The 23,867-nt window shown below is 35.2% G+C and overlaps 1 protein-coding gene across 7 annotated transcripts in view; it reads right to left on the reverse strand.

The window, feature by feature from the left end:
- KIAA0825 (KIAA0825 ortholog) overlaps nt 1–23,867 on the reverse strand; it is a 249,849-nt gene that overhangs the window by 143,833 nt on the left and 82,149 nt on the right. For all 7 annotated transcript variants that reach the window (XM_064643221.1, XM_064643219.1, XM_064643220.1 and 4 more), the window contains 7 exons: nt 20,888–20,982; nt 18,074–18,301; nt 16,236–16,501; nt 14,851–15,001; nt 10,920–11,110; nt 9,778–9,960; nt 4,426–4,536 (listed from right to left, as the gene is read on the reverse strand). In XM_064643221.1, the coding sequence (XP_064499291.1) occupies nt 4,426–4,536; nt 9,778–9,960; nt 10,920–11,110; nt 14,851–15,001; nt 16,236–16,501; nt 18,074–18,301; nt 20,888–20,982 (1,225 nt within the window). The remainder of the gene's footprint in view (nt 1–4,425; nt 4,537–9,777; nt 9,961–10,919; nt 11,111–14,850; nt 15,002–16,235; nt 16,502–18,073; nt 18,302–20,887; nt 20,983–23,867) is intronic.

The raw sequence follows: 23,867 nt of genomic DNA on the forward strand, positions 1-23,867 counted from the left end.
ATCTGTCCTGCAAGATATTTATTACCTACTGTATTTAGTATTTTCTTCTTCTTGAAATATTTTTTAAAAGAAGTTTTCAAAATTGGATTGTAGATTTTTTCTTGCAAGTTTATTTTTTTATTAATCTGAAGGTATTTAAATTAAATTTCAACTGATACTTAGCCACTGTATTTATTTATTTTTGCTACAAGTTTATACAATAGTTGCTAACATTGAAACTTTATGCACCTCCTATGTAAACTTCTATGCACATAAATTTTACATGCACCAGTGTAAAAACTACATATGGACTAGCGTATTAACTGTGCAGGCATAAATATTATCTGCCAGTACGCACATAACACCTTCAGCATCAGCTGAAACCTTCATCAGGACGTTTTCAGTATGACACTTTCCTGTCAGACTAGAAAAGGATTTATATGCTTCTGCTCAAAACACTTTATGTGCCATTTACACATTGGGACAGAATTAAAATGTGTTCATGTGGTTGTTCTAATAGAGGGAATGTCTCCATTACATTGAACACTTCTACAGCCATCTAACTCAGTCAAGTGTGTCACCACCCAACTCTGCTTGAATGCACACAAGAAAAAAACCAGAGATGACTGCACAAATACTCTGCTGTTCAGTCAAGGTTACTGTATATATAATATACTCAATACAAACCTACAACACCTGGAAATGAAAATGTCATCTGATACACTCCTCTAATTTAGTTCCCCCTCACATGTCTCTATGTTTCTGTTACCAAAAAAGCAGAAATACACATATCTTGCAGGCAATCTTGCAGTAACCTAAGGAAACCAAGCTTCCATAACACCATTTCCCACCAGGACCCTTACATCACACTGTTATGTCAAAACTTCACTGTAACAGTAATTTTAGTAAAGCAAGATTTTATACATGCCAGCCTTTGCAATTTTAACAGTACAGCAAATACCTCTGAGTTGATAAGCAACGTATAGGCCAGGAAAACTTATGTACAGCTTTTTTGATTTTCAATTGGTATTTTATATATAATTACTGACAATGTAGCACTGGCTCTACTATTTACATAGTAGCACATACTGCATTCTAGTAATATTTACCAAAAATATATACACATATACATTTAAATATTGATAGAACTTGCAGTCAATATAACTTTTCCATATTTAAACATATATTGCATTCAAACTGTCAACCTTAGGGCTTTGCATTCTTAATAAAATTATCTTAATTTCTGTATGTTCAACATTAGTTATATATCTATATAATCTAATGCATGTTAAGAACTAATTAGCAGTTAGTAATCAAAGTTAAAATTACAACAATTACTGTATTCTCACTAGAGTTAATGCTGTGGCTGACAGCAAACTCAACACTTGACTAATTCAGTTAAAATATATGGGCCAGTGTAATATTTTTTTCTCCCTTGAATGTCATGTTACCATATCTAATAGAATCACTCATTGCCTTCAAACTACAAAATAAGGGACAAATTTGGTCAATTACATTTACGAAGGATATTATTTCAAATTACAATAGAAATAAATTACATTTCTAGAGTATTTGAAATGAATAAAAACTTGTCTGTCATTGACCAGATGGGAAATTATCATGTTGTAATATACACCAGTTCTTGGCTCTTTAAGCATCTTGCAAATTGAAGTGTACAATGGTGTGATTCACTTGGAGGAAAAATAAAATATAGCAGACATTCCCTACAGCCATGAAGCTAGCACCAACAAATGCACTGAGAAGTTCTGTAACGTGCATATGGAGAGGCATATGTTCTCCTATCTTCGTAGCTCAGTTCTAGTGAAAATAAGACTAGCCTCATAAAAAGTGACAAAAGGTGAAGTACATATAAATATCACACATATAAATGTTCAGTTTTGTACACTAATAGAAAAAAAAACCAACTTTGATTTGCAAATGGTATGATTATAAGCCCCAAAAAAGAAAAAAAGGATGAATCACAATTGCCACTAAAAGAATCACAATTACTTCTAAAGGAACTGTAATATAAATGATCAGTAATTATTTAGTTTGATAACCAGCTACATTATTCTGGTTAGTATCCAACACAGAAAGAAAGAAAACCTCAAGTGGTAAGTGCAGGATTTTATAAGGCAAATAAACATGCTAATTCATGGTAACAACCTTGACAAAATGTTGGAGTCAAATTGATAAAACAGACTGTAGTCATTTTCAGTTATCAAAAGTAATGTAGTAAATCAGGTTACATAGTAAACAAAATAATTTCAGGAACTAGTGAAACTTTCTTTTGAAATATCAAGCCTAGGAAGAGTAAATACTTAATAGTTGGATGTATGACAGGTTAGAGTATTTAGTTAAAGATTGGGTGGCTACAGTTGAGAGGTGTACAATGGCCTGTGCTCTCAGTTTTGTTACGGACAATGAATATGTATTTTTATTAGATGTAAGATGTAAAACCACAAAACAATCCATGAATAGTTAGCATGCTCTAAAATACAGTTTACTGCAGTACTTAAACATGTCTTGTTAATGCTCAAAATTGCAATTATTTCAAGAAAAAAAGTTTCCTTGACATAGAGTATAAAACCAATGAAAAAACTAGACCATCTTAGAATGTGTCGCACAAATTACTTCATTACATATAGAGCCCTTCACTGTTCCTTTTTTCTGAGCAGCTGAAAAGTGTGTTGTTAAAAGAAAACATTAAATATTTTACCAATGTAGTTCATTCATTATCACCAGGACAGTACAGAAGACTCTCTATATATGGACTGTCCTCACATAGGTATACCAGCTGTATCTTCTCAGATATGTGCTTTCTTTTGAGCTCCTCATTTTTCCACTTGGTGATCAAGAGGATGTATATTTTATCTCCTGTCATCTAGGGGAAAAAGTGCATACTGCATAGCTCTGGAATAGTTTGCTATTTATTCAAGACAAATTTATCCTAATTCCACCTCGGAAAAGATAATTATATCAGACTGAAATGGTAGCAGCATTTCCTTTACATACTTTTACACAGCATAGGGTACTCACTTTTCAAGTCATCTTCCGAAACTCATAATTCACAGTATAATTTAAATTTTGAGTACTGGCCTTGGATGAGGGTATCAAAAAGCTTATTGTCTTTTCTACAATGAACACTTAATGAAGCATAAATTTTCCCAGAAATGGAGTAGATCCCTTTCTAATGGATCATGCAGTCATTCTCTTTCCTATATCCACCTTCTCCTCTCCTTTCTCTCCAACCATGCATAACTTAAAAAGCCACCAACAAATTTCCTTGAAGCTTGATAGAGGTAAACACATGTGATGCTTCAAGCTTTTAAAGAACTTAAATTACTGTTTCTAGCAGGTAAAAAGACACATTCTGAATTCACCAGTTACTCAACTCTGTTTGGCTCTTACTTAGCCAACTGCATGACTTCGATGCAGTCAAAACATATGTTGCCTCTGGTTCAGCAGATATCAGAGGCCCCTGGGAAGGAGATAACAGTACTGATGACATGTAGTTAGGAGTGAAGGCTACGGAGAGAAATCACTAAGTTTTGTGTAGCATGGGGCAAAATTACAGGGAAAATATTTTTATGTACATAGTACAAGATACTGTGTGTACAAGGTAAGAGATAATAAATCCACAGCACACTGGTCACAAAAAAGTCATCATTAGGTCACCAATCATATGATAATGTATTTCTACAAAATGTAAAAATACCTTCTCAGAAAACACATAGTAAGAACTCCCAGAAGCAGCCCTTCATGAAAATGGAGAGTGAAAATCTCTCAAGAAATAACTTTGAAGAGGAGGAAGAGGAGGTGAAGGGGTTAGGAGAGGATCTACACTGGTGTGGGAGTGCTTCAGCTTCAAAACTAGAAATGGAATGACAGCACAGCTGGTAGCATATATCTTATATGTAATTTGTCATTACATTTCTGTGACACAGAAAAAGAAATTAAGCTTTTGCCTTTAATCATTCAATAATCTCAAAAAAAATTAACTATGATCAAGCAACATTATTTTTCAAGGAGTCATGTATATATCAAATCATTTTTTTAACCACCAATCATACACAGAAAGGCATACATTCTTTATCGCCCCTTTAATTATAAGTCCTTCAAAACAGCAACTGTGGTGAACTACATTATTGTCAAAAGCTATATACCCTTTAATTAAAGCCAGAAAAGCTTAGAGACAATTCAAATATCGAACATAATGACTAGACTAGCAAAACACAGTGCACTGCTTTCAGTGTGACCTTTCTTATAGGCTCTCAAAGATTAGAGAAATCTGTAATGAATTAAAAAATGCTTCTATGCCTTTTTAACATCAGAATATTAGTTAAACATTTATTCATATACACTCTTTCCAAAATGTTGTCATAGTATTTGACTAATACTGACAATCCACTGATGCCTTTACAACCATCAACTTATGATACTCACTTCAGTAAGAAAAAACAGGATGATGGTATGCAAAATAACCAATGTGATGGATGATAAAAGACTTCTGAAAACTCTTGAGGAAGATGTTCACCACAACTATTCAGTAATGTCCTGAAAGAAACCAGATATTTCTGAATCACACAAGAGACTGAAAATCCCTTTGGACCACTAGTACCAAATGAATAGTACTAATATACATAATATAAAATAGTACTAATATACATATGCATACCCATAATTGCAAATCTATTTATATTAATAGATGTATTTATATTAATAGATATTAATCTATTAATACTGTTAAAAGTATCATTTTATATTTTATATACTTTCACTCTGAAACTTGTTATATTGTTTAGGAAGTTTTCTGCATATTTTTACTCATACATAGCATGTTTTCAAACTGCATTTGAAAATGCATTCAATAAGCAAATTGCTCTTCTGTCATTCATTTCTACTGCTCTTTTCTTTCTGCATAACAAATGCATTGTATTATAAATACCTTTATAACAATGATAAACAAAATATTTTTTGAAGTGATAATAATTGACATACAAGTACCTATAGACTTTAGATTAAACTGGACAAGAATTTCAACCAGAAGCTTTAGACCTCCACTAGCTTATGAGAACTGGCATACTGGTTGCTTTCAAATACAAGAATCTAGTGAGGAACTAGATAAGCTAGTTTGATGTCACTACTGCAGTACTTCACTTACTCAAAGGATGTGAGTGGCAAAAACCAAGATGTGTCCAATCCACTGACACTAAAAATTAACTAAAAATTTATTCATTATATGATAGGATTATAAGTATATGTAAGAACAGGATTCCATAATTTAGTATTTGCTTTTAATTACTGTTTAGCAATAATATTGGTACAATTCTGTAGCAACCACTAGGATGTAATAATGTGTCATAGGAATAGATGCCCCTTGGCCTCTTCCCTTTTTATTCTCATTTACACTGAATACAATTCCAGCAGAGAGGATATAATTTGTTACATCCATCCTCCATTAACTATAAACAATTGTCACTTCCCAAGCACCTTACTTTTCATCTTACTTGGCTGTGAATTTTTCATCATAATAACTTTCCTTCTCTGAAGTTTGTTTTTTTATGTATCATGGTTGTGATTTTCTAAGTTATATAAAGAAGGTATAAAAATGCCACTGTATATTTGCTTTATTTTCTGAAGTGAATCAATGTAATTCCCACTTTCAAGTCAGTATTCTTTCTATTGCACTGAGAGAAAACCATCAGGAAAAGATGTGAGGACTTTCTCAGGACAAGAGAATTTTTTATATGACCAGAGAAAGCTACTGCCATGAAATGGAAGCAGTGAGAGTGGATCTAAACACTTAGAACAGGAGATAGGCTGGAAACCCTTTGGAATACAGCCTTCAGGAATTCCTAACCTAAAAGCCAGAATCTTGTGCTTTGTCACCATGGCATTAATAGAACTTGTGTTTTGTCATTTACTTATTTAAAGTTACTTTTTAGCTTTCTTTCACTCCTCCATGTAAGTAATTTAGAACTGCAGCTACATGTCTATTAGGTCACTGTCTGCCTAAAAGACCCCAGATAAAAGAAGAGAGAGAATTACACTTGTTCAACAAGAAAGGCAGGTCTAAAAGTTTCTGAACTTCTCCAAAAGAGAGGGTGATGTATTTGGAAATTAATTTTACTAATAACAAAAAATTAGTAGAAAGAATTTACTACGGACATCTAAATGATCTTAGGTAAGCAATATTCAAGCAGAAGGACTAGCACAGTGCTCTTTGTGAATTCATGAAAACCTGAAGATTAAAAATAAAGCTGAGATTCTAATGTAGATAAAGGTAGAACTTAAAGTAGAAAAATAATTATTTTAAAGACATTAATGTCAATTTTATGAGAGAATTAAAACAAAAAAGAAATCATGTTGTCTGTCATATCACTGAAATATTTTTCTGAATATAGCAAAGCATAGAGCAAAAATCCTAAAAGAAAGCACGATAGATACATTTGGGGTAGCAATCTAGTAAAGAAAGACCACATGTTGTTTATTGATTGATTAGGGACTATTTGAGAGAATTCTGGGATTAGCTGTATCCTAAGAAGAAGCACACAACAGACTTTTGGATTCTGAGGCTTATAACAAAATCTCTACAGAAATTTTTAAAGTGAGATGAAGATAATCTGAGGCTTTAAAGATTGTTTAAATATTAGAATAACTTCAAATACTACTAAAAAAAATCAAGTGTCTAATGATAATATAGTAATTCTCATGCCAGCATTTCTTAATGTCCACTGTTGGCTATGTACCTCTGTGCCAGACTGTTTAATTCAACTACTCTTCTGACAGAAGTAACAATAATAGCTAGTAGGAAATTTGTTTTTGCTTCAAGATATCTTAATGCAGCTGCCTATAGTCTCAAAACAGCAGATAGCATCTGTGAAAGCATTTAATACCACAGCAAGAAGTTTTATTCTCAGTAGAGAATAAAAAACAGAAGTTTTATTCTCAGTTTTACACTCAGTAGAGTGTAACAAGGTGAGAATTGATCCTGTAAGCCTCAGTGTAGGTGTGAAGAAATGAGATGCCAACAAAATGCATCTTGACGGTATTTCCTGGTACTGTTTGAAGGATTTAACTCTGTATAAGGAATACACAGGAGTAAAAAGCAATTTCACGAGTTATAACTCATATATTAAAGAGAAATACTTTCAGTTTTTCAAATTGAATAGCAGGGTCAATTAACCTAATGGCAGTCTACAAATAGCCGAAGAGTAATTACAAAGACAACACCGACAAACTTTTCTCAGTGGGGGCTGATGTGATACAGCAAGTCATAGCCAACAGCTTTGAAGGTTTACACTAGATATTAGGCAATACTTTGCAGTAAAGCAGTGCAGCTGTGGAACATGCTTCATGGAGAGGCTGTAAAACTTCAGTTCCTGGAGGCTGACACAGGGCAGCTAACACAGTCATGTCTGACTGCTCTTAGTGACTATTCTGCTTTAAGCAGGAGGCTGGACTAGATATCTCCAGCAGTCCTTTCCAACCAACATATCTGTTATACTAAAGGTGCTTCAGGAAGGCTGGAGGAAAATAAAGCACAGAAAAATGAGCACTAAAAACCCAAGATTCATAGGTGAATTTTGGACCAGGTCTAAGTAACTTTGCCATACAGAAAAGAAACTCTTAAGTGATAGCTGAACACATACTTGATCACAAAATTAGGAATGAGAAAGCATATGCCAGAATCACCTTATTCGAAGTTAAGGATATTATTAATTTTTCAGCATCACTACTATCTTGTCCCATTTCAACAACATAATAAAGAAATTTGAATAATTTTAGTTTTGAAATATATAAAGCCAAGCTAACATAATAACAATAAATTGTGATCATACAACTATAATTGAACAGAATTGATGAAAGGTAAGTATTCCTTTAAAATCAGACATAACTTCTAAATTTGTTATCTTAATCTGATGAACTATGCACACCTCAGTAAACAATGGACCTAGGTATTCCACATAAAATTTGGTGTTTGCAAATTTGATTCAGTGTTTCCAGTTGGATATAGTCATTCAAGAAGCTAATTTGCTATACCTCTTTTTTCTTTGTATTTTGGACACTGGATTAGGTTACCTGACAAATCCTGGCTGTAATGAAATATACAATATAAAGGAACTTGTTTTGATAATGCACCCCCACAGATTTTGAAAAGACAAATTGTGAATACAAGTTCACAAAAAAATCCTTTTTTACTTATGAAAACATGCATCATCTATATAGCAATGTTCTTCAGTGTTAATATTATTTTTGTAACTATATAACAAAATATGACAATTCTTTTTATTCTTTCTAAACAAAGCTGTCAGATTTTGGTTGTGATTTGCGGAGTACTTTGTAGTAAATTAAATGAGCTGCTACAGCAAATTACAATAGTGAAATTCATATGCCTAAATATGAAAGCTATATGACCAAGTCATTTATCTGTAGCATTTTACATAAAATGCAAGACAGGCTGCCTCTTCATTGGCACTTTGTTCTGAAACTCAGTGACTGCTCAAGTTAGCACATATTTTTGTCATTACAGGTATAGATAAATGTGTAAACAACGTTGCTTAGTGGAGGAGACTAGAATAGCTAAAAGAAACAAATTTTACTACATATTTATTTTGTACCATCATTCTGTCTTTCATAAAAGAAAGATGAAATGTAAAAATTGACAGTAGAAGCAGTTACAGCTACCACAATGTCCATTCCTCCTCCATTACTACTGCCACAGCCACACCTAATCAGTCACCTTCTTAATTGCTATTTTTTCATAAGCCTGCACTGTGTAAGATCAAACATCCAGTTACAATCTACTTTTGCATGTTCATTAGAGCTCACAAATATTAAAAAGACCCCAGACATGAGAAAAAAATTTTAGCTGAAGAAGCTTAAATTCAGGAGGTCTCCACCCGAGTAGTACCTAAAATATTCCTACTTAGAATAATAAGAGAGTTGAATAGGATGTGTCTTTGTTACTTTGCAGTTCTGTTGTCCTTGTTTTTTTAACTTGTGATCTCACTTTGTATTGTCTCATACATGAAATTTACAGCAGAATTTTAGCAATGAAAGACTCAGACCCAATTTCAGTGCAAGTAATGTTTCCCTTTGTTTATAGCTGTGACTTGAGAAGACATGATTTCATAAATATGGCAATTCTATATTCTTTATCTTTTAAACTATATTAATATTTGTTGAAGCATACCAATTATCTAAACAGATGATCATTCCAGTAAATTATCTTTACATTTCCGTACTTATGAAAAATGTTATGGGATGAAAGCAGAACATTCTAATGTACTTGGAAGCTGAAGGCAGATGTATTTTAACTAGTAAAATGATTTTTTTTCAATTGAGGAATAACGAAGTCCTTGAAAACCTTACCAAAGTCTTTGGTACATATTAGTAAATGTTTTTAGATGGACAAGACTGAATTTCAAAAAAAAAAAATATGCTAACTGAAAAGCAAATTACAAATCTGGCACAGTAATTATTATGAAATTCTACTGTTTGTGTTACAGAGGAAATCAATCCATTCACTATGGTCTGTGTTATCAACAGCCAAAAATTGTACAGCATAGGAGTTTGATCCAAGGCTAATAAAATATCAGCAGATATAATTGGGCTTTAGGCAAGATCATAAAGGTAAGTTCAAGACAAAACTGAGAAATAGTCAAAGATTATAAAAATGCATCAACACTATGCATTTCATTTGATTTCAACACAAATATTCACCCTCTAGACCTATCCATGTAAGGTCAAGAACCAATTTTATCTCAAATGGAATGTTTATTTCATACTTACTCATACAAATTCTTCAGTGGTGAAGTTAAAATAGCCAGCACAGAGATCAGATTATTGCAGTGGCTGTGTATTTTATAGATCTTGAGATCTCTGTCTTCATGGGGATTCAGAAACTCCTGTACAGAACTACAACTTGACCAGAGCATATCTTCAGTGGACATCAAAATTGCTGCAATATCAATTCTTTAGGCAAAAAAAAAGCAAAAATAAGATTACTTAGGACATCTGGATAGTAGTAAATTTCAATTAAATAGACGTTTCCTCTGACAAGTATAAATCACAGCATGGATTTGAAATTTCCTCTTCAGTGATGTAGGAAGTCTGAATCCACTACTCTGTAAGAATTCAACACTTCCACAGAAAAGTCATTCCTGAGACTACTAAAAAAAAGAAGTTAAAAAACTTGGAAATATCCTTTTCCAAATGACATTGTGCAAGTTTTGAGCTGGCTTCCCGCCAAGTCTCCAAAACTTGACAACAAGGCCTGCTTCCCAGAGAGGGAAGAAAAAAAGGAACCACAGGAAAAAAACTGAAAGAAGTTTGAACGAAACCGCATTCTATCAAAAAGACCCTCCTTTCTGGCAAAACATAAGAATCCCAATCAGAAGAACTTCAGCTTCTTATTTCCAAAAATGACAGAAGAAGGAATAGCCTCTTTATCCTCTCTCCTTCTGCACCACTGGTGTCATTCTGGCAAATCTTTTGATGTGACCTACTAACTCTTTTACTTGAAAAGCCCTATAAAAATACAAATTCTATTGGAACACATGAAGTTTTCTTGATGAATCAACAGCTGGATTTCTAATACTGATGTTGCCAATTCTGCTCACATTTTTGGTTGCATCACCATTTCTCAATGCATTTTCACTGTGAGGCTTTCAAACCAATCAAGCAGTTTATGGAACAATTTCACCAACAGTTGAAAGAGGTCTTTGATTCTGCCCAGCTCATGGTATGACTACCTATATACCTAAATATACAGAATATATTGAATTAAAATTAATATCAAAATGTACAAATTTGGTCTATCCCCTCTGCTGTGTTCATTAATATTTAAATCTGAATCAAAGCAGTGCATAACAGAAAACTGACATTTATTTATTTTATCCATTACAACTGTGCATTAAATATACAACCATTACCTGATTTGAGGTGTTCTCTTGTAACTGGGATGCACCTGACAATATCTGGAGGACAGAATATCCAAAGATTGCTCTAGTACATCTGTAAGAATTTCCTGGGCTGTCTTTGGAGGTAGAATAGTCCATAGATCATGACGAATAGCACAGCAGAAGTAATGCCACATCTGGACAGAGAATGAGCATCTTTCCCCCTAGCAAAATCACAACACATTAAATAATAAAACCACACCTTTGAAAATGTCAGTTTAATTCCTGTAAGTATAATTAAATCCATCTGAAGGGAAATAGCTGAAGAGCTTCAGGAATATGATGACCAAGAAATGGTCCTTGACAAGATGTGAGACATCATTATTAGAAAGGCAACACATGCTGCATTTCAGTCACAAAATTACAGGTCTGCCACATAATCAAACCACATCATTTGACCTCTTATATCCTCAGTTAACCTATTCTCAAGACCCAGAGTGTTGTAAGTTTAGTTTTAAAACATATACAGTATTCTCTACTCACTACAAAAGTCAGACAAATTTAATGTAACAGCTTGTCTGCAAAGAAAATAATTATTTAAATTACTTAAGCATATGTATTTATCCAGATTAATAAATGCTATGCATAACCATGATTATAAAACTTTGTTTATGTATAATAGATATGCAATAAGAGCAGAAAAAAAGAAAAACTGAACTATTAAACTGATAATAACAGATGTCCAGAATTTTTTAGTAAGGTATTTTTTATCTTATAATGGTAATTCATTGAAACCAAACATTTTCTGGGAAGGAATCAGCATTGGCACTAATATTTCATTGTCTGTACAGAACTACCCCATTAAGATACAGAAATAAACAAAGAGGAGTAAAAATCACAGCAGTTAATCCACAAAATCTCTAAGAAGTAGATAGTATAACTTACATTTAAATATTTCAACTCATACCTAGTCAGAAAATAGCATGATGAAGCCGTATGAGAACAGAGACTGCAATCTCCACTTCCCATATTCCAAAGGAACAGAGAAATATTTTAAGAATTTTTTGATATTTTAGCATTATCAGAAATATAAAATAACTCCACAATTTTCAAAACACTTTCAGAGTTTAATAGGCATTCTTTAACAATAAAAATCTAAAATAATCTGGCTTCTTTTTAAATACAGGGCATTAGCAGATATTTGGAAATTGTCATTATTTGGTCTTTCTCTGCCATAATATTTGAAGTGCATTTTATATTAAAAAGTGACAAAGAACGAAAGTACCAAATTTATGACCACCACTCTGGTCCTTAAGATTATGAGTGGTGTAGGCATCTCTGAAATTTAATTTAGGAAAAAAAAAAACCAACATCTAAATCATTAGGGCATCCAATTTTCAGGTTTCACTAATGCAGAAGAGAAAAAATATCTACAGCTGAGTTTCAAAAGAAAATCATATGACTAATTTTCCTTCTACATACAACTATAAACACTGTATTTCAATAGGAAAACAAACAAAAAGCCCACTAGTATTTTGAATAACCAAGCACTTGACAAGTGTTTTCATACCGATAAAACAGGATTGTCTTACGCTGACCAGAATTTTATGTAATAAAATAATGGATATATTAAAATAATTTCCTATTTTTCTTATATGAAATACAATTACAATCTTATTGCATGACACATGGAAATATAATAAAAAAGTACAAGTTTACTTCATGACACAACTCATAACTTCATAAGTTTGCATAACTTCAATGTTAATACATTTCTAGATGCCTGGGCTTTTAGATGCATTATCATGATTACTCTTGAGGTACATTTAAGTAGAACCTATGCAGAAATAAGTCCCTAACCTTACCTTACATTTTACTGAGATTTCCATTTCTTTGCAAAAATATTTCAACTGTTACAGAATAAACTTTACAGTTAAAACATAATTAGTTTGAATGCCAGATGGAAGCAAAATTATTTTGGTCCTATCTTTAACTTCAAAAACAAATTTAAAAATTTTCCAAACCCATGCAGACTTGAAAACCAAATATATAATTCTAAATTGACTTTTTGAAACAGGACATTTACTTTTTTAAGTAACTGAATGTTGGTGAGTTTTACTTTTTAACTGTAACAATAAACACAAATTGTTTTCACTTTCTCTGCGCTAATTTAAGTAATACCCTTTCCCCCCTTTCTTAGCATTGTACCTCCATTGCAGAAGCAACAGTGTCACTAAAGATTTAAATAAGATGCATTCCCCTTTTCTGACCTATTTTTCTACTTGCTGCCATTTCTAGACAATTCAACTGATAAATATCTGCTATTTTTGCAGGCTCCATATAATACAAACAGATGTGAGCTTTTATTTAGCTTATATATCAGGCAACAACCAGGTGTGCTTTATTGTATAAGCCACTCAATATTATCTCTGAACAGACAATTCTTTATTTTTTGACTATTAGAAAACAGAAGTTTCCACGGCTACAGCAGATGTCTGCTACACTAACTGCTAGAGGTTCAGTAGGATGTTGCCTCTGTAACAAGCAATAGGTCTTAATCCAATCTCTTTCATTTGGGATGCCTACAAGAGGCCAATGGAAGTAACAACTGCTAAGCATTGTGCCTCATGAAGGCGCTCCATGCAGATCATGGTCCACCTTTGGGCCATCTCCCATGACCCAGTAAAAGGAGCAGAGTGATGATGTAAAATTACATACTTCCCACCTCAAGTCCTGCAAATCTTAAAGAGCTGAGACATTGGCTTTCCTCATCCCTTCCTACACACATCAGTTCTGCTCAGCAGTGATAAAACTGTTCAGCTACTCCATATTCTTTTGTCTTTGGACAACTATTTCTCACAATTAGGTTTCCTCCATGGTGAAGCTACTGGGTCACTAACAAACAGCACACAGCACCATATGGACTATGGACAATCAAGACTGTATCATGATTTATCAGTTGCCAAAAGCCACAACATTTCTTACTTCATCATCTGGGCCAATATTCAAACAAAGTAAAATGTTTATTTACTTTACTTTGAGGGATGGACATTTTGATAGATTACTTGTATTAAGGTCTGCATGCCCTGTCCAGTACACATTTTTGTCACTGCTTAGCTGTTTTTTATACTACATCTGTAGAATACATGTATCACAGAGAATTTTCTCTCATGTAAGAATTCTAGAAAATGCGTAAAAAACCCACACTAATTGCCTTACAGAAAAAGTGATAAAAGGAAGGACAGGACTTTGTCTCTAGGAGACCTCAGATATTATTGATAAAAAACATACAATACTTCATCCTGCAATCAAGTGAAAATAATTTCAAACAGTGTCAATCTGTGTTTGCATTTAACAGCAATGAAGGAAAAAACCCAATAAACAAAAGTAATTATCTTTTTTTTTTCATAGAATCATTAGGATTACAGCTATACATCAGACCTGTGACTTCAAAATGCAGGTGAAATGGCATTGTTTACTTCAGAAATCTACTGCTGAATCCTTAAGGTAACTATTTTGACCATCTTTCTTTGTTACATCTTTCACTCCCAAAAAATAAAAGGGGAACCACTTGAAAATAAAAACTAAATAATGAGATGAAAAAATTCCCAGAAGATTTTCAATGTTACATTTTCTTACAACTTTACAACTGTAAAGTTCTTAGATATTAAGATGATGACGTCTTCTTTACTGAATTCTATATAAATGTCTTAACACACAATATTTTACAAAGCAAATGACACAAACACTTCATGGTAACCATCTATCTCATTTTTAAATGATTATGTTTTTCTATGTCATTTCTAGAGAGACATTTGCCTGCAATGACAGATATTTCAAAAGAGTAAATCCCAACAACTGTTATGTAAAAAGAATGCTGATCCTATGTTTCTAATTAGTCAGAGAATTGGCAACCAGTAAACACATTTTGTAAAAGGGAGGCACAGTAAACTTAACCTCACACCTCATAAAAAGCTTTGTAGTCATCCCAGTGGTGGCTCTCAGCATCCTGTAATATGCTTGTAGCACAAACTCTGATGCAGTAGTTCGTAACTTGAAACTGGAGAACACTGATGAATTCCTGGTATTGTTGGACAAGCACTAGGAACAGGGGGCTGTTCAGAGAGAATGATGAAAGAGACAGTGATTGAAAGGCTGTGCAGTAGGAGGTAACAATCCCCAGTACTGCAAATAGTCTTGATTAGTAGATATTAATCATTCATTTCCTCTTGATTCTGAAGTCTGAACCTAGCACTCACTTTTGAAATTCTTTGTTTCAAAAATTCTTTAAATATGTCTCCTTGTCTATAAATTCGCGTTTACCTAAGTCAGAGAAATAAATTACTTCATCCTATTTGCTGAGACAAAAGTATATTTGTCATTCCCATATTTGAAGATTATGTGTTGCAGCATACTTGCATCAGCAATTATTACATCAGCACTGAGTGTGATAAAGAAAACATAAGCACAGAGTACAGAGATTGCTTTTGGTAGGTATGTACTAAAACTCTTTGATAATACACCTAAATAGAATTACTGAGCAGTATTTTGGCTCAGACTTCCCATTCACAAAGATATACTTCATGCAGAAGAGAGTAAAACATCAGACGGAAAGTAGCTCAACAGTGCATAAAACTACTCAGAAATCATACATTCCTTGAAAATCATGCTAATTCAGCATCCCTCCCAAAAGGTACAGCTTCTACTTTTCAATTACATATGGCCAGAAACATATGGACCAATAAAGAAATTCCTAATATCTTAAGTCAAAATCTCTAGAAGCACAGCAAATGAAATTATACTGCCCCCCAGGTCAAACACTGTCTTTGACTTTACACTCCTACTTCATATCTCCCCTAATTTTTATTCTGCATGCAAGAAAAAAAAAATTCTAAAACTACACTGGATGTATTTGTTTACATGCCTGAATACAGGTGGTGTAAGGAAAAAGCACAGAAATGTATTTGTATGTTGTCCTCTAAGATTTGCTATGGGCTAAATTAGATTTTATGAAAATTCAGCTATTACAGAGGTGAGAAAAGGCCTTAGCCCTTTATTTATATGAGAGCAGAGTACATTCAGTTCACTGGACAATTCTATTTTCTCAAGCTTAATAAATAAAAAATATTGACCTGCAAATAGAATGTAGATCTTGAATATAATTAATTTGTTTTGTAAAGGCAGCTTTAGACTATCAATAATTTTGATTCAGGTCTTTCCATAAATAGTACACACACTGAGTGTGCTAAAAATATAATGCAATTTGGAAAACTACCACCATACTGTATCACCAAAATGGAATGAAGTCACATGTGTTTGAATTAAGTATTATAAATAAAAAGGACCTACTTTTTGCTTGTTTCTCTCATTAAATTGCTATACATTGTAAAATGCTGAAAGACATATATCGCTGTGGAAAGGGCAGCACATAAGTCTTGCAGGGGAGCCTTGGAGGGAATGTCTTTGCTCTTCTCCTCGAGTCTTGCCAGCACAGCTGTTGCCACTTTGCTGCAGGCCTCTACAAAGTTTGCTCTAATTTCCTGAAGAGAATCATCTCTGCACGCCAGAGCCAATGGAAGCAATGTGTCCAGTTCTTCCATGATGTCAGAACAAAACTGAGAAAATAAACAGGGCATCAAATTATTTGTATTCTGACAGCACTGTTTAATTTATATACATTAGGGTCAGATTCTTGAAGAATAAAATTGGCACAAAACATAAATATATTGAATGAGCTTTACAAATATTTCAATCTATTTGATGCCTAAAATGCTGCTAAAGAAAAAAAACTCTGAAGCAGTTAATTGAGGGTGAGATAAGGAAAGGGTTTAATTTATGCCTAGGCATAGATGTTACAAGACGCGCACGCAGGCCATGCCTGAGATCTTACATTTTATAATACTGCCCAACCAATCCAAGTTTTGTCCATCCCGTTGCTTTTGCCCTGGTCCACCCCCTGGCCCACCCCTTGGGAATTGCGTCTGGGGCTTTTGGGACCACTTCTTCATCATCTTCACCATCTTCAGAGCACAAAGGGTACATGGTCACCTAGTTCTTGACTGTGTTCTGTTGTTCAGGCCAAGATATGAGTGTTCTCTAAACAGCATAGGACTGCCTTGACAAAAGACTAAACATTTCTACTGAATTCGGGGCTAGAATTGAAATGGGGAGCATGGAATAGGGTAAGAGGGCTGAGGAATGTGTAAACTAAAGGGTGCTAAAGGGTGAGGAGTAAGGGCTGCTGTTTCTAAAATCTACTTCTACTTCTTATAAAACTTATAAAGTTTACAAGATTAGAAAAATAAGAAACTAAAAGAGTCTTAAGGCATCATATTAAACAGGAGAGAAACATTTATCTACAGTAAATGAATTATTCTTTTATTCCTTCTTGCTTTAAAGCTGCACAGTGTATATTGGGGGAAAGAATTAAAATCACCTTGTGCTAGTAATGTCTTCATTTTGGTTTTAATTTCACTAAATGTACATTCATAGCAAAATTAATTCCTTGTAAAAAAAGATAATTTTCTAAACTAATTTATTTTGAAAAATATACAAACAAATTTCTTAACACTGAATTTGGATACAAACTTGTAATGTCTTAATAAATTCATATATTGGACTCCCTAAAATTATCTCCCAAAAGCTTTTGTCTTATTTTAAGCAAACATTTATTAACAGCATTCCAAATCTGCTAGAATAGTTGTAAAGCTTACTCAAAATAAACTTTCAAACACACATTCCCTCAGAAAACAATTTAATTAATAAGTGACCTTTCGGCCAAATCAAAGAACTCTAAATTGGCCATAATTGAATGGCATGTCTAATGATATGAATACAAGAAATCCCTTTATAGCCACATTTCAAAGCTTTCAGCATTTTCCCATTGAAACATTTGGTAACAGAGCAGAATGTTAGAATGAATGTTAGAATAAATCAGAAAGTTTTAGAACTTTTTGGCTGAAAGAAATAATGCCAGTGAAGTTTAAAAGTCAATTCTTTCAAGTAAACACTACGGGCTATTGTATAAAGCTCTGTTCAGCTTCACATTGTAATGCCTCTCACTTTCTTTTTAATTCCATTTATATCAGAAATAGAATATTAATACTACTGTAAGTACTTCAAAGTGTAGATGGCAAACAGCCTTGGCATTCTGTCTCCCCTCAAACTTCAGATCTTTTGATACCTGCCTTAGCAATTCGTTTTGGTTGCTCCTCCTCTTGGACTGCTCTGCAGGACTCCCTCATTTGCTGGTTGTTTACAAGACTCATTGCACAGCCTGCAGCTGAAAACTCTTCTTTCTGCTCATGTTGAAGAATTTTAGATGAAAAATCCTCGATTGCTATTGTTATACAGTGAGCCACAGAAGAAGACAGGTCTTTAAATGCATTTCTCCAGCCAAAATTCAGTAAAATAGGCTGAAATACATATTAATACTAAATCAATCCAAAGTCATTATTGAGTATTATTGTCTGAAAATTAAATGCACATCCATAATTAAATCAGAGGACACCAAGAACTTAAAATATAGTCTTCTGGCCCTGAAATTGTATTAAAAGCAGTATTTACACTCAAGAAAAATGAACATGCATAACAATATTAAATTTGTCATTAAATTTTAAAGAAAAAATATTCCTGTTTAAACAAGACAGCTTTTAAAATATATGCTTCATCTTTACTTGATTTATAACCTTTAACAGAATCTATTTAACAAAGTCAAAAGAATTTACAACCATTTTCCACAGTATAAAAAGTAACGTAACGTAACAGCCAGTCTTCGCGAGCGAAGATTTGGGAAAGGTCATAAACCCTTCGAGCCTGCGCAGTGGATTTTTTAGGTGAGACACAGAGTATAAAAAGTAATCTAGCAGTATATACCTTGTAACAATTTTCACCACAAGATAGCAAATGGAAGTTACTAACTATGAATCTTAATGGAAACCTCTTCGGAGAAGCTGGTTTTAACACAGCCACACTGTATTTCTCTTCTCTAGAGCTGGATTTAGCAAAGAGCAAAATTATTAAATTGAGATTTGTAGTTTTTAGCCAGTGCTGACTTTTACTATGGTTTACATCAGTTCCCCGCCTTCTTTAAACAGACTTCTGAAGTCATCTGAAGTGTAACAGTTAACAGAAGTAGATATAGTAAGACATCATCACTTTTCAACTTATCTGACTTTGCATTGCTCTTATGACATACATCAGACTTAAACCTTACCAGAAGTGGCCAATTGGGAATTGCACCACTGTAAGAGACATATTTTAATTACACAAGATGATGTTCAGTAAATACTGGATCTCCACCATGAGGGCATAATGGGAGAAAAGAAGGATTCCCAGTAAGCTGCAACTATAATACTAAATCGAAAGAAAATGAAGGGCTACAAAGTGAAAGCCTTCCACCTTACTTCAATTGAAAAGTTGTATCCTCCTTCCTTTCCCTTTCTCCACTCCAAGCATTCAGCTCCAGTCAGCACAGAGACAGCCCCCATGGACACACAGTTTTGAACTCCTCCTTTTTGGGTGGGGAAAGGCGGGGGGGCTGAAATTGTTGCACGCTGGTCCAGAAGCTCCATGCTTTTACAGGCTGTACACTTCAATTTTAGACTTAAAGAGATTTCGCCCACAAACCCTTGCAAAGTCTTTTATTCTTTGATACCTTGAGTTCATGTCCAGAGAAAAACTACACATTTTTGTCTAAGAGATTTTTTTAATTTGGTGAGAAAACAGGTGTTTTGGCAAAAAGGGTTTTACAGAAATAACATGCAACTTCCCAAAAGCATTACAACAGATTACTGAGACTAGCAAGCATTGCTGTAGTAAGGGAACCTGTGTTACACTCAGCAAACACAAGGTCCATACAACTTAAATGAAATTCCCACAAATTAAGTGAAACACAGAAAAAAGGTGTTTAAGTTGCCCACAAGAGGAAAGGAAGAGATATTAAGAGAAGAAAGAATAAGAGAAGAGAGGGACATATTTACCACTCTGGAGGTCACATGTGGACAGGTCAGCAGGGCAGAGGCCAAGGCAAGATGAAGACCACGTGTGTGTCTGTTTATAGACTCTGGCTATTGTGGCCACCCCTTCTAGGCAGGACCTTTGGCTCACTGCCACTCACTGTCCCCCTAACCAAAGTGAGGGGTGCCACACCGCTCCAGGGGGTGTGGTGTGATTGACAGCCCAGCCACATGGCCTTCCCTGCCGTGTGCTCTGCATGGGCACAGCCGTGTTGGCTGCAGGCCTAGGCTTAGCCCTTCCCCCACCTCCACAACAACAGACAACATGGTTTATTTGACCCATCAATCAAACAATCCAGTGAGATATGAATCCAGTCTCTGACAGGGATCAATCTACTCAAGATATTCTTCTTTGTAATCTGTAAGAACATTAGTCTCACAAACTGATTCAAAGCACATTTAAAAAGTTTTCCACCATTAAAATTGAACCATTAAAAAATTAAATTGCACTATCACAAAGTATCAGACTTGTTAGAGCATTTAGGTCCCATAAAATCAACAACATAAATGTGTTTAGTAGTAAATTGGAGCCAGACAAAAACTTAATCTTGTACATACATTCTACAAAACATACTGCTTACTACACAATAGTTTGTTGGCATCAAAGAAACTACACATTGTGTGAGTACCTATCCCTATAGGAAGAATCATTATTATCAAATTCTAAGAATTTCATAGATTTTTTTAAGATTCTGCTGTATTTGATAATATATATATAATACTAAGAAAGTTATGATATTTTAGCAATTTTTTGTTTTGAGGTATCTTATGTGAAATTCTGTTATTAAATACCAACCACTTCTTCATGAATGCCAGAAGATTTTATTCCATCTTAACTGAGACTTTGCACCTAAAATAAATCAAAGTAGCTAAAGTAATGAAACTATGGCAATATGTGTTTATAATGAACACAATGACAGACTACACTGGAGACACACACAAAAGAAAATCCCATAAAAAGTGTAAGACTCTTTTCATACTCACCTCTTCTACCTGAAGTAACTGTTCAGGAAGCACGCTGGTTTCATTTGCTCTAGTTTCTCCTATTAAAAGCTCCCCACTAGCTCTCTTCAGAACTCCTGCACAGTATGGTAAAAGAGATCAAAGTTAGGATTAATTCTGTAGAAAAGTCAGCAGCCTACAACACCTTCTGGTATATCAATATGAAGCATAAAAAAACCCTCAACAAGATGTAGGGCAACACTAATGATATGATAAAGTCAAATTCAAGTAATACATAGTTCCTTTTGTATAACATGATGAAATCTACATCCCATTGTAATCATATTTTATACAAACACACACATAATGTATAAAATATGGTTTCTTTTGTCATTAATTCATTTTTATACTGATTGTGCAGTCACCTATTCTTAGGGAGAACAGATAGCATTAGATCAGCTGTACAGAAATTTATTTCTATTCTTTGTTCAATAAATTATATGAATTGAACACTAATGTATTTCTACAGTTTTTACTATTTGGAAATGCCAATATCATAAAAATAAAAAGATACTTAATCAGTACAGTTATTATAAGCAAAATAATGGCAACAGGAACCAGTGAAGCTGCTTAAGAAGGGCTGGTACAAAGCTTGCTCATAAACCTCGGAGTAATGGAAATATTGCCCCAGTTTTGACAAGGACAAACCAGAATCTGGGGTAGGTATCACTTTCACCAGTTTTTGCAAGCAATCCAGGTTCCTGAAGTGCATTGATGATAACTTCTTCTTCCAAGGGATACAGGCACAAATGGAGAGGGGCTTGTTGGGGAGGTGAAAGGCAAAGGCAGCCTCTGCTGCAGTGACCATGAGGTAGTGGAGTTCCAGATCCTGAGGGCAGGAAGGAGAGTAAAAAGCAAGCTCACAACCCTGGCCTTCAGAAGTGCAGACTCTGGCCTCTGCTTGGAAGAGTCCCATGGGATTAGGCCCTAGGTAATGGGACACAATAAAGCTGGTTAATATTTAAGGAGCTCTGCCAAGCTCAAAAGAGTTAAAAAAAAAAATGCCAGGAGGCCTGCATGGATGAACATAATGGTCCTAGCCAAACTCAAATGAAGCATACAGAGGCTGGAAGTAAGGACGGGTAAGCTGGGAGGGACACACAAATAGCATCTGAGCATGGACAAAGTCAGGGAAGCTAAAGCTCAAATGGAACTAAATTTGGCCAAGGATGTCAAAGACAAGAAGGGCTTCTATAAGTACACAGGTGACAAACAGAAGACTAGGGAAAATGTGAGCACATTGCTCAATGAGATGGGGGACCTGGTTACACAGACATGGAAAAGGCTGAGGTACTGAATGTCTTCTTTGACTCAGTATTTACTAGCAAGAGCAGCCTTCAGGAATCCCAGGCCCCAGAGACCAGGAGACAAGGTTGGAGAAAGGAAGATGTACCCTTGGCGAAAGAGGATCAGGTCTGAGGAAACCTGATAAGCTAAGCAAACAAGACATATGGATGTCTTGGGCCCTTACAGGATGCCCACAAATGCCAAGGGAGCTGGCAGATGTCATTGCAGGCCATTCTTAATTATTTTTGATCAATCATGGCAACTGGGATAATATCCCAAAGGCTGGAAAAAGCAAATATCACTCCTATCTTCAAGAAGTGGAAGGAGGAGGACTCAGAGAATCAGAGTCTTGTCAACCTCACCTCAATCCCTGAGAAGGTGATGGAGGAATTTCCAGGAACATTATGGACAAAAAAAATCATCAGGAGTACTCAGCATGGCTTCAGTAAAGGGAAGTCATGCTTGACCAACTTGATAAACATTTATGAAAAAATAATTGGCCTGGTAGATGAGGAGAGAGTAGTGGATATTGTCTACCTGGACTTTAGTAAAGCCTTTGACACTGTCTCCCATAAGATCCTGTTATAAAACAAGCTGTAGACAAGCTCTTGATATGTGGGCTGGATAAACAGTCAGTGAGGTGAGTTGAAAACTGGCTGAATAGCTAGGCCACCAAACATGGTGATCTGTGGCACAAACTCCAGATTGCGGCTATTAATTAGCGATCTATCTCAGGGATCAACACTAGGTCCAATCCTGTTTAACACCTTCATTAATGATCTGCATGGTAGGCCAGAGTGTACCCTCAGCAAGTTTGCAGCTGACATCAGACTGGCTGGCAGAGGGTCATGGTGCCATCCAGAGGTATGTGCAAACTCATGCACCTGGGAAGGAGCAAATCCAGGCATCAATATATGCTGGAGGCCTCCCAGCTGTAGAGAATCACAAATATGCTGAGTTTGAAAGACCATCAAGGATCATCGAGTCCAACTTTTAGCCCTGCAAAGAACCATACCCAAGAGCCACACCATGTGCCTGGGAATATCATCCAAATGCTTCTTGAACTCTGGCAGACTTGGTGCTGTGACCACTGCCCTAGAGAGCTTATTCTACAATCCAACCACCCTCTGGATGAAGAACCTCTTCCTAAGATCTAACCTACACCTCCCCTGACACAACTTCAGCCCATTCCCTCAGGTCCTGTCACTGGTCACCACAGAGAAGAGATCTCTCCTCTTTTTCACCTCACGAGGAAGTTGTAGACTGCAATTGAGGTCTCCCCTCAGTCTCCTCTTCTCCAGGTGAACACACCAAATGACTTCAGCCGCTCCTCAGATGGCTTCCCTTCAAGGCTCTTCACCATCTTCGTTGCTCTTCATTAGACACTCTCTAACAGCTTAATATCTTTCTTATATTGTGGTGCCCAAACCTGCCATAATATTCAAGGTGAGGCCTCACCAGAGCAGAGCAGAGCGGGACAATCCCCTCCCTCGCCTCGCTGGTGATGCTTTCCCTGATGCCCCCCAGGACACAGTTGGCCCTCCTGGCTGCCAGGGCACTGCTGGCCACTGACCAGGAACTCCTAGGTCACTTTCCTTGGCACTGCTTTTCCATATCTCATTCCCAAGTCTGTCTGTACATCCAGAGTTGCCCCATCCCAGGCACAGAATCAGCC

This window comes from Pseudopipra pipra, chromosome Z, assembly GCF_036250125.1.
Source record: "Pseudopipra pipra isolate bDixPip1 chromosome Z, bDixPip1.hap1, whole genome shotgun sequence".
Taxonomy (NCBI): Eukaryota; Metazoa; Chordata; class Aves; order Passeriformes; family Pipridae; genus Pseudopipra; species Pseudopipra pipra.